At 45.9% G+C, this 12157-nt stretch overlaps 1 protein-coding gene across 1 annotated transcript in view; it reads left to right on the forward strand.

Moving 5' to 3' along the window:
- Window positions 1–3788: 3788 nt before the first annotated feature.
- Window positions 3789–12157, forward strand: part of LOC124026401 (serine/threonine-protein phosphatase 2A 55 kDa regulatory subunit B gamma isoform-like) — a gene marked incomplete at its 3' end in the record, with an annotated part of 13720 nt that continues 5351 nt past the window's right edge. Inside the window, exon 1 of the mRNA XM_046339431.1 lies at window positions 3789–3918. Coding sequence (XP_046195387.1) covers window positions 3855–3918 — 64 coding nt within the window. The remainder of the gene's footprint in view (window positions 3919–12157) is intronic.

Genomic DNA, 12157 nt, shown 5'->3' on the forward strand with positions numbered 1-12157 from the left:
ATAACCAGCCTGAGGAGGTCTATAACCAGCCTGAGGAGGTCTATAACCAGCCTGAGGAGGTCTATAACCAGCCTGAGGAGGTCTATAACCAGCCTGAGGTCTATAACCAGCCTGAGGAGGTCTATAACCATCCTGAGGAGGTCTATAACCAGCCTGAAGAGGTCTATAACCAGCTTGAGGAGGTCTATAACCAGCATGAGGAGGTCTATAACCATCCTGAGGAGGTCTATAACCATCCTGAGGAGGTCTATAACCTGTCTGAGTAGGTCTATAACCAGCCTGAGGAGGTCTATAACCAGTCTGAGGAGGTCTATAACCAGCCTGAGGAGGTCTATAACCAGCATGAGGAGGTCTATAACCATCCTGAGGAGGTCTATAACCATCCTGAGGAGGTCTATAACCAGCCTGAGGAGGTCTATAACCAGCCTGAGGAGGTCTATAACCTGCCTGAGGAGGTCTATAACCAGCCTGAGGAGGTCTATAACCTGTCTGAGTAGGTCTATAACCAGCCTGAGGAGGTCTATAACCAGCCTGAGGAGGTCTATAACCAGCCTGAGGAGGTCTATAACCTGCCTGAGGAGGTCTATAACCTGCCTGAGGAGGTCTATAACCTGCCTGAGGAGGTCTATAACCAGCCTGAGGAGGTCTATAACCAGCCTGAGGAGGTCTATAACCAGCCTGAGGAGGTCTATAACCAGCCTGAGGAGGTCTATAACCAGCCTGAGGAGGTCTATAACCTGCCTGAGGAGGTCTATAACCAGCCTGAGGTCTATAACCATCCTGAGGAGGTCTATAACCATCCTGAGGAGGTCTATAACCAGCCTGAAGAGGTCTATAACCAGCCTGAGGAGGTCTATAACCAGCCAGAGGAGGTCTATAACCAGCCTGAGGAGGTCTATAACCAGCCTAAGGAGGTCTATAACCAGCATGAGGAGGTCTATAACCATCCTGAGGAGGTCTATAACCATCCTGAGGAGGTCTATAACCAGCCTGAGGAGGTCTATAACCAGACTGAGGAGGTCTATAACCTGCCTGAAGAGGTCTATAACCTGCCTGAGGAGGTCTATAACCAGCCTGAGGAGGTCTATAACCAGCCTGAGGAGGTCTATAACCAGCCTGAGGAGGTCTATAACCAGCCTGAGGAGGTCTATAACCAGCCTAAGGAGGTCTATAACCAGCCTGAGGAGGTCTATAACCAGCCTAAGGAGGTCTATAACCAGCATGAGGAGGTCTATAACCATCCTGAGGAGGTCTATAACCATCCTGAGGAGGTCTATAACCATCCTGAGGAGGTCTATAACCAGCCTGAGGAGGTCTATAACCAGCCTGAGGAGGTCTATAACCTGTCTGAGTAGGTCTATAACCTGTCTGAGTAGGTCTATAACCAGCCTGAGGAGGTCTATAACCAGTCTGAGGAGGTCTATAACTCCATTAGGTTGAATGTGATAGTCTGTCTATAACCAGCCTGAGGTCTATATCCATCCTGAGGAGGTCTATAACCAGCCTGAGGAGGTCTATAACCATCCTGAGGAGGTCTATAACCATCCTGAGATGGTCTATAACTCCATTCCTATTCTATTCACAGTTTAGAGAAATTGATCTAATTGGAAATGAGCTACAATCAGGCTGGTTAATCTGATGCATGTCTGTTGAATTTGGAAAAATCCACTCGCACTCGGCCCCGCCCCACCTACTCAGCCAATCAGGAGCCGCTACTGCGTAACATTTGCTAAACGGTACGTGCTAAATAGTATGCAACATGAGTGCATAGTATGCAATTGAAGTATGTAGTACACTGGTATGGGTATTCAGAGCTCCCTCTCTCTCCTCCTCCTCTCCTCTCCTCTCCTCTCCTCTCCTCTCCTCTCCTCTCCTCTCCTCTCCTCTCCTCTCCTCTCCTCTCCTCTCGTATGTAGTACACTGTTATGGGTATTCAGAGCTCCCTCTCCTCTCCTCCTCCTCTCCTCCTCCTCCTCCTCCTCTCCTCTCCTCCTCCTCTCCTCTCGTATGTAGTACACTGTTATGGGTATTCAGAGCTCCCTCTCCTCTCCTCTCCTCTCCTCCCCCCTCCCTCCTCCCCTCTCCTCTCCTCTCCTCTCCTCTCCTCTCCTCTCCTCTCGTTCTCTCCACTGTTCCCTCTGCCGGCCACTTCCCTCTCATCACCTGCAGTGGGCGGAGTTGTGACTGAGAGCGGTGCTCTGGTTGGCTAAGCTGGAAAGAGGCTGCAGCGACAGACCCACAGCATCCTCTACTCTCGCTTTCTCCCTCTCTCCTTTTCGCTCATCCCGCCACCCTTCTCTCTCTCTCTCTCTCTCTCTCTCTCTCTTTCCTCTCCACACAGAGACACACGTGCCCCGGCCTGCCTGCTCAGTGACACTGCAGTACAGAGGACATAGCAGCAGCAGACAGACAGACAGGCAGAGAGACACGCAGGCAGACCGACACGCAGGCAGAGAGACAGGCAGGCAAAACAAGCCGACAGGCAGAACGTAGGAAGGTGTGTCGAGGCCTTGTCTCCTCTTCCTCCTCCTCCTCCTCGAATAGCAGAGATCCTGTTCTCCTGCGCTCTCCTTCAAGGACTTCCACACTCTGAGACCAAGAACTACTACTGCTACAGTTCCTGTTTGTTACCAAGGAAATACTGCTGCTACTACTACTACTGCTACAGTTCCTGTTTGTTACCAAGGAAATACTGCTGCTACTACTACTACTGCTACAGTTCCTGTTCCTGTTGTTAACAAGGAAATACTGCTGCTACTACAATTCCTGTTCCTGTTTGTTACCAAGGAAATACTCCTGCTACTATTACTACAATTCCGGTTTGTTACCAAGGAAATACTCCTGCTACTATTACTACAATTCCGGTTTGTTACCAAGGAAATACTCCTGCTACTATTACTACAATTCCGTTTTTTTACCAAGGAAATACTCCTGCTACTACTGCTGCTGCTACAATTCCTGTTCCTGTTTGTTACCAAGGAAATACTGCTGCTACTACTGCTACAATTCCTGTTCCTGTTTGTTACCAAAGAAATACTCCTGCTACAATTGCTGTTCCGGTTTGTTACCAAGGAAATACTCCTGCTACAATTCCTGTTCCTGTTTGTTACCAAGGAAATACTTCTGCTACTACTACTGCTACAATTCCTGTTCCTGTTTGTTACCAAGGAAATACTGCAGCGCAGTGGCTATTATCAAGCACACGGAGGAGTGCAACTCTCTCCCTCTCTTTCTCTCACAGTCTCAGGCAGACAAATGGACTACTCTCTCTAACAGCGTATCAGTGGACTTCTCATTATTTAGGGACTTCTCTTGCTGTCCTGGTGTGTTTAGTGGTGTGTGTAGTGGTGTGTGTAGTGGTGTGTGTAGTGTGTGTTTTTATCAGAGGTCACGCCGCGTGCTGTGGGAGTGTGTGTGGGCGATCCACCTTCTCTCAGGTCCCCTCCCCTCTCATCCTTTTCTACCTAATCTCTCTCTCTCTCTCTCTCTCTCTCTCTCTCTCTCTCTCTCTCTCTCTCTCTCTCTCTCTCTCTCTCTCTCTCTCTCTCTCTCTCTCTCTCTCTCTCTCTCTCTCTCTCTCTCTCTCTCTCTCTCTCTCTACCCCCTCTCCTGTTCACCCTTCCGTCCCTCTCCACACCTTACCAAACTCCTTCCCTCTCTTCCCCCTCTCTCTCTCTCCATCCTCACCACACCTCTCCCTCTCTTCCCTCTATCCCCTCTATACCTCCGTCCCTCCATATCCCATGATGCCTTGCCCCAGGCCACTACGCTAGGCCCCAGCAGTATGGGCAGAGCCTGGGAGGGGAGAGAGAGCTCTGATTGGTCCAGGTCGGGTCCCCCTTCCTTTGCTTCCAATGGGGGAGGACACCGAGAGCTCCAAAGTCAACCACAGCTTCCTGCGAGACTACGTCACCGAAGGTAGGCTCATAACACCTTTTTTACCTTAAGTATGTCTATAACACCTCTGTCACCATATGTAGGTTTATAATATCACTATATTATCTTACATAGGTTTATAACAGTGCTATGTCACCTTACGTAGGTTTATAACACATCTATTTTATCTTAGGTAGGTTTATAACGGCTCTATGTCACCTTAAGTAGGTTTATAATACCACTACATTATCAAAGCTTATAATACATATATTTTACCTTAAGTAGGTCTATAATGGTTCTATGTCACATTAGGTAGGTTTATAATACCTCTATTTTAGATTATGTTCGCGTATTATAACTCTGTCAAGTTACGTAGACCTAGAGCGCCACTTAGTTTCCAAAGGTAGGCTTCCAATGTATCTCTGTTACCGAAGGTAGGCTTCCAATATATCTCTGTTACCGAAGGTAGGCTTCCAATATATCTCTGTTACCGAAGGTAGGCTTCCAATATATCTCTGTTACCGAAGGTAGGCTTCCTATATATCTCTGTTAGTGTTTTTAATGGGGGGGTAAACACGAATATATATTCACATGAATATTTAATTGCAGTGTTATTTGTTTTGGTCTATATTGCATTTGTTTTATGCATAAGGGCATAAAATGTACCAATATTTACATATAGTTGCATATTTTCCTAAGCTTATGTCAGAGGAAAACACAACATTTCTAATTTGGGTCCCAGGCTGAAAAACTTTAAGAACCCCTACCTAATGGGGTAGTAGCAGTATGATAGTAGGATGCTGACTCAGTGGTTCTGAACCCTTATGGGGTAGTAACGGTATGATAGTAGGATGCTGACTCAGTGGTTCTGAACCCTTATGGGGTAGTAACAGTATGATAGTAGGATGCTGACTCAGTGGTTCTGAACCCTTATGGGGTAGTAACAGTATGATAGTAGGATGCTGACTCAGTGGTTCTGGACCCTTATGGGGTAGTAACGGTATGATAGTAGGATGCTGACTCAGTGGTTCTGAACCCTTATGGGGTAGTAACAGTAGGATGCTGACTCAGTGGTTCTGAACCCTAATGGGGTAGTAACAGTATGATAGTAGGATGCTGACTCAGTGGTTCTGAACCCTTATGGGGTAGTAACAGTATGATAGTAGGATGCTGACTCAGTGGTTCTGAACCCTTATGGGGTAGTAACAGTAGGATAGTAGGATGCTGACTCAGTGGTTCTGAACCCTTATGGGGTAGTAACAGTAGGATAGTAGGATGCTGACTCAGTGGTTCTGAACCCTTATGGGGTAGTAACAGTAGGATGCTGACTCAGTGGTCCTGAACCCTTATGGGGTAGTAACAGTATGATGCTGACTCAGTGGTTCTGAACCCTTATGGGGTAGTAACAGTAGGATGCTGACTCAGTGGTTCTGAACCCTTATGGGGTAGTAACAGTATGATAGTAGGATGCTGACTCAGTGGTTCTGAACCCTTATGGGGTAGTAACAGTATGATAGTAGGATGCTGACTCAGTGGTTCTGAACCCTTATGGGGTAGTAACAGTATGATGCTGACTCAGTGGTTCTGAACCCTTATGGGGTAGTAACGGTATGATAGTAGGATGCTGACTCAGTGGTTCTGAACCCTTATGGGGTAGTAACAGTATGATAGTAGGATGCTGACTCAGTGGTTCTGAACCCTTATGGGGTAGTAACAGTATGATGCTGACTCAGTGGTTCTGAACCCTATGGGGTAGTAACGGTATGATGCTGACTCAGTGGTTCTGATCCCTTATGGGTTAGTAACAGTATGATAGTAGGATGCTGACTCAGTGGTTCTGATCCCTTATGGGGTAGTAACAGTATGATGCTGACGCAGTGGTCCTGAACCCTTATGGGGTAGTAACAGTATGATGCTGACTCAGTGGTCCTGAACCCTTATGGGGTAGTAACAGTATGATGCTGACTCAGTGGTTCTGATCCCTTATGGGTTAGTAACAGTATGATAGTAGGATGCTGACTCAGTGGTTCTGAACCCTTATGGGGTAGTAACAGTATGATAGTAGGATGCTGACTCAGTGGTTCTGAACCCTTATGGGGTAGTAACAGTATGATAGTAGGATGCTGACTCAGTGGTTCTGAACCCTTATGGGGTAGTAACAGTATGATAGTAGGATGCTGACTCAGTGGTTCTGAACCCTTATGGGGTAGTAACAGTATGATAGTAGGATGCTGACTCAGTGGTTCTGAACCCTTATGGGGTAGTAACAGTATGATAGTAGGATGCTGACTCAGTGGTTCTGAACCCTTATGGGGTAGTAACAGTATGATAGTAGGATGCTGACTCAGTGGTTCTGAACCCTTATGGGGTAGTAACAGTATGATAGTAGGATGCTGACTCAGTGGTTCTGAACCCTTATGGGGTAGTAACAGTATGATGCTGACTCAGTGGTTCTGAACCCTTATGGGGTAGTAACAGTATGATGCTGACTCAGTGGTTCTGAACCCTTATGGGGTAGTAACAGTATGACAGTATGATGCTGACTCAGTGGTTCTGATCCCTTATGGGGTAGTAACAGTATGATAGTAGGATGCTGACTCAGTGGTTCTGAACCCTTATGGGGTAGTAACAGTATGATAGTAGGATGCTGACTCAGTGGTTCTGAACCCTTATGGGGTAGTAACAGTATGATAGTAGGATGCTGACTCAGTGGTTTTGAACCCTTATGGGTAGTAACAGTATGATAGTAGGATGCTGACTCAGTGGTTCTGAACCCTTATGGGGTAGTAATAGTATGATAGTAGGATGCTGACTCAGTGGTTCTGAACCCTTATGGGTTAGTAACAGTATGATAGTAGGATGCTGACTCAGTGGTTCTGAACCCTTATGGGGTAGTAACGGTATGATAGTAGGATGCTGACTCAGTGGTTCTGAACCCTTATGGGGTAGTAACGGTATGATAGTAGGATGCTGACTCAGTGGTTCTGAACCCTTATGGGGTAGTAACAGTATGATGCTGACTCAGTGGTTCTGATCCCTTATGGGTTAGTAACAGTATGATAGTAGGATGCTGACTCAGTGGTTCTGAACCCTTATGGGGTAGTAACAGTATGATAGTAGGATGCTGACTCAGTGGTTCTGAACCCTTATGGGGTAGTAACAGTATGATAGTAGGATGCTGACTCAGTGGTTCTGAACCCTTATGGGGTAGTAACAGTATGATAGTAGGATGCTGACTCAGTGGTTCTGAACCCTTATGGGGTAGTAACAGTATGATAGTAGGATGCTGACTCAGTGGTTCTGAACCCTTATGGGGTAGTAACAGTATGATAGTAGGATGCTGACTCAGTGGTTCTGAACCCTTATGGGGTAGTAACAGTATGATAGTAGGATGCTGACTCAGTGGTTCTGAACCCTTATGGGGTAGTAACAGTATGATAGTAGGATGCTGACTCAGTGGTTCTGAACCCTTATGGGGTAGTAACAGTATGATGCTGACTCAGTGGTTCTGAACCCTTATGGGGTAGTAACAGTATGATGCTGACTCAGTGGTTCTGAACCCTTATGGGGTAGTAACAGTATGACAGTATGATGCTGACTCAGTGGTTCTGATCCCTTATGGGGTAGTAACAGTATGATAGTAGGATGCTGACTCAGTGGTTCTGAACCCTTATGGGGTAGTAACAGTATGATAGTAGGATGCTGACTCAGTGGTTCTGAACCCTTATGGGGTAGTAACAGTATGATAGTAGGATGCTGACTCAGTGGTTTTGAACCCTTATGGGTAGTAACAGTATGATAGTAGGATGCTGACTCAGTGGTTCTGAACCCTTATGGGGTAGTAATAGTATGATAGTAGGATGCTGACTCAGTGGTTCTGAACCCTTATGGGTTAGTAACAGTATGATAGTAGGATGCTGACTCAGTGGTTCTGAACCCTTATGGGGTAGTAACGGTATGATAGTAGGATGCTGACTCAGTGGTTCTGAACCCTTATGGGGTAGTAACGGTATGATAGTAGGATGCTGACTCAGTGGTTCTGAACCCTTATGGGGTAGTAACAGTATGATAGTAGGATGCTGACTCAGTGGTTCTGAACCCTTATGGGGTAGTAACAGTATGATAGTAGGATGCTGACTCAGTGATTCTGAACCCTTATGGGTTAGTAACAGTATGATAGTAGGATGCTGACTCAGTGGTTCTGAACCCTCTTGTATGATGCTGACTCAGTGGTTCTGATCCCTTATGGGTTAGTAACAGTATGATAGTAGGATGCTGACTCAGTGGTTCTGATCCCTTATGGGGTAGTAACAGTATGATAGTAGGATGCTGACTCAGTGGTTCTGAACCCTTATGGGGTAGTAACAGTAGGATAGTAGGATGCTGACTCAGTGGTTCTGAACCCTTATGGGGTAGTAACAGTAGGATGCTGACTCAGTGGTTCTGAACCCTTATGGGGTAGTAACAGTATGATGCTGACTCAGTGGTTCTGAACCCTTATGGGGTAGTAACAGTATGACAGTATGATGCTGACTCAGTGGTTCTGATCCCTTATGGGGTAGTAACAGTATGATAGTAGGATGCTGACTCAGTGGTTCTGAACCCTTATGGGGTAGTAACAGTATGATAGTAGGATGCTGACTCAGTGGTTCTGAACCCTTATGGGGTAGTAACAGTATGATAGTAGGATGCTGACTCAGTGGTTTTGAACCCTTATGGGTAGTAACAGTATGATAGTAGGATGCTGACTCAGTGGTTCTGAACCCTTATGGGGTAGTAATAGTATGATAGTAGGATGCTGACTCAGTGGTTCTGAACCCTTATGGGTTAGTAACAGTATGATAGTAGGATGCTGACTCAGTGGTTCTGAACCCTTATGGGGTAGTAACAGTAGGATGCTGACTCAGTGGTTCTGAACCCTAATGGGGTAGTAACAGTATGATAGTAGGATGCTGACTCAGTGGTTCTGAACCCTTATGGGGTAGTAACAGTATGATAGTAGGATGCTGACTCAGTGGTTCTGAACCCTTATGGGGTAGTAACAGTAGGATAGTAGGATGCTGACTCAGTGGTTCTGAACCCTTATGGGGTAGTAACAGTAGGATAGTAGGATGCTGACTCAGTGGTTCTGAACCCTTATGGGGTAGTAACAGTAGGATGCTGACTCAGTGGTCCTGAACCCTTATGGGGTAGTAACAGTATGATGCTGACTCAGTGGTTCTGAACCCTTATGGGGTAGTAACAGTATGATGCTGACTCAGTGGTTCTGAACCCTTATGGGGTAGTAACAGTATGATAGTAGGATGCTGACTCAGTGGTTCTGAACCCTTATGGGGTAGTAACAGTATGATAGTAGGATGCTGACTCAGTGGTTCTGAACCCTTATGGGGTAGTAACAGTATGATGCTGACTCAGTGGTTCTGAACCCTTATGGGGTAGTAACGGTATGATAGTAGGATGCTGACTCAGTGGTTCTGAACCCTTATGGGGTAGTAACAGTATGATAGTAGGATGCTGACTCAGTGGTTCTGAACCCTTATGGGGTAGTAACAGTATGATGCTGACTCAGTGGTTCTGAACCCTTATGGGGTAGTAACGGTATGATGCTGACTCAGTGGTTCTGATCCCTTATGGGTTAGTAACAGTATGATAGTAGGATGCTGACTCAGTGGTTCTGATCCCTTATGGGGTAGTAACAGTATGATGCTGACGCAGTGGTCCTGAACCCTTATGGGGTAGTAACAGTATGATGCTGACTCAGTGGTCCTGAACCCTTATGGGGTAGTAACAGTATGATGCTGACTCAGTGGTTCTGATCCCTTATGGGTTAGTAACAGTATGATAGTAGGATGCTGACTCAGTGGTTCTGAACCCTTATGGGGTAGTAACAGTATGATAGTAGGATGCTGACTCAGTGGTTCTGAACCCTTATGGGGTAGTAACAGTATGATAGTAGGATGCTGACTCAGTGGTTCTGAACCCTTATGGGGTAGTAACAGTATGATAGTAGGATGCTGACTCAGTGGTTCTGAACCCTTATGGGGTAGTAACAGTATGATAGTAGGATGCTGACTCAGTGGTTCTGAACCCTTATGGGGTAGTAACAGTATGATAGTAGGATGCTGACTCAGTGGTTCTGAACCCTTATGGGGTAGTAACAGTATGATAGTAGGATGCTGACTCAGTGGTTCTGAACCCTTATGGGGTAGTAACAGTATGATAGTAGGATGCTGACTCAGTGGTTCTGAACCCTTATGGGGTAGTAACAGTATGATGCTGACTCAGTGGTTCTGAACCCTTATGGGGTAGTAACAGTATGATGCTGACTCAGTGGTTCTGAACCCTTATGGGGTAGTAACAGTATGACAGTATGATGCTGACTCAGTGGTTCTGAACCCTTATGGGGTAGTAACAGTATGATAGTAGGATGCTGACTCAGTGGTTCTGAACCCTTATGGGGTAGTAACAGTATGATAGTAGGATGCTGACTCAGTGGTTCTGAACCCTTATGGGGTAGTAACAGTATGATAGTAGGATGCTGACTCAGTGGTTCTGAACCCTTATGGGTAGTAACAGTATGATAGTAGGATGCTGACTCAGTGGTTCTGAACCCTTATGGGGTAGTAATAGTATGATAGTAGGATGCTGACTCAGTGGTTCTGAACCCTTATGGGGTAGTAACAGTATGATAGTAGGATGCTGACTCAGTGGTTCTGAACCCTTATGGGGTAGTAACGGTATGATAGTAGGATGCTGACTCAGTGGTTCTGAACCCTTATGGGGTAGTAACGGTATGATAGTAGGATGCTGACTCAGTGGTTCTGAACCCTTATGGGGTAGTAACAGTATGATGCTGACTCAGTGGTTCTGATCCCTTATGGTAACAGTATGATAGTAGGATGCTGACTCAGTGGTTCTGAACCCTTATGGGGTAGTAACAGTATGATAGTAGGATGCTGACTCAGTGGTTCTGAACCCTTATGGGGTAGTAACAGTATGATAGTAGGATGCTGACTCAGTGGTTCTGAACCCTTATGGGGTAGTAACAGTATGATAGTAGGATGCTGACTCAGTGGTTCTGAACCCTTATGGGGTAGTAACAGTATGATAGTAGGATGCTGACTCAGTGGTTCTGAACCCTTATGGGGTAGTAACAGTATGATAGTAGGATGCTGACTCAGTGGTTCTGAACCCTTATGGGGTAGTAACAGTATGATAGTAGGATGCTGACTCAGTGGTTCTGAACCCTTATGGGGTAGTAACAGTATGATAGTAGGATGCTGACTCAGTGGTTCTGAACCCTTATGGGGTAGTAACAGTATGATGCTGACTCAGTGGTTCTGAACCCTTATGGGGTAGTAACAGTATGATGCTGACTCAGTGGTTCTGAACCCTTATGGGGTAGTAACAGTATGACAGTATGATGCTGACTCAGTGGTTCTGATCCCTTATGGGGTAGTAACAGTATGATAGTAGGATGCTGACTCAGTGGTTCTGAACCCTTATGGGGTAGTAACAGTATGATAGTAGGATGCTGACTCAGTGGTTCTGAACCCTTATGGGGTAGTAACAGTATGATAGTAGGATGCTGACTCAGTGGTTTTGAACCCTTATGGGTAGTAACAGTATGATAGTAGGATGCTGACTCAGTGGTTCTGAACCCTTATGGGGTAGTAATAGTATGATAGTAGGATGCTGACTCAGTGGTTCTGAACCCTTATGGGTTAGTAACAGTATGATAGTAGGATGCTGACTCAGTGGTTCTGAACCCTTATGGGGTAGTAACGGTATGATAGTAGGATGCTGACTCAGTGGTTCTGAACCCTTATGGGGTAGTAACGGTATGATAGTAGGATGCTGACTCAGTGGTTCTGAACCCTTATGGGGTAGTAACAGTATGATAGTAGGATGCTGACTCAGTGGTTCTGAACCCTTATGGGGTAGTAACAGTATGATAGTAGGATGCTGACTCAGTGATTCTGAACCCTTATGGGTTAGTAACAGTATGATAGTAGGATGCTGACTCAGTGGTTCTGAACCCTTATGGGGTAGTAACGGTATGATGCTGACTCAGTGGTTCTGATCCCTTATGGGTTAGTAACAGTATGATAGTAGGATGCTGACTCAGTGGTTCTGATCCCTTATGGGGTAGTAACAGTATGATAGTAGGATGCTGACTCAGTGGTTCTGAACCCTTATGGGGTAGTAACAGTAGGATAGTAGGATGCTGACTCAGTGGTTCTGAACCCTTATGGGGTAGTAACAGTAGGATGCTGACTCA

The sequence above is a fragment of the Oncorhynchus gorbuscha genome, unplaced genomic scaffold, assembly GCF_021184085.1.
Source record: "Oncorhynchus gorbuscha isolate QuinsamMale2020 ecotype Even-year unplaced genomic scaffold, OgorEven_v1.0 Un_scaffold_2743, whole genome shotgun sequence".
Classification (NCBI taxonomy): Eukaryota; Metazoa; Chordata; class Actinopteri; order Salmoniformes; family Salmonidae; genus Oncorhynchus; species Oncorhynchus gorbuscha.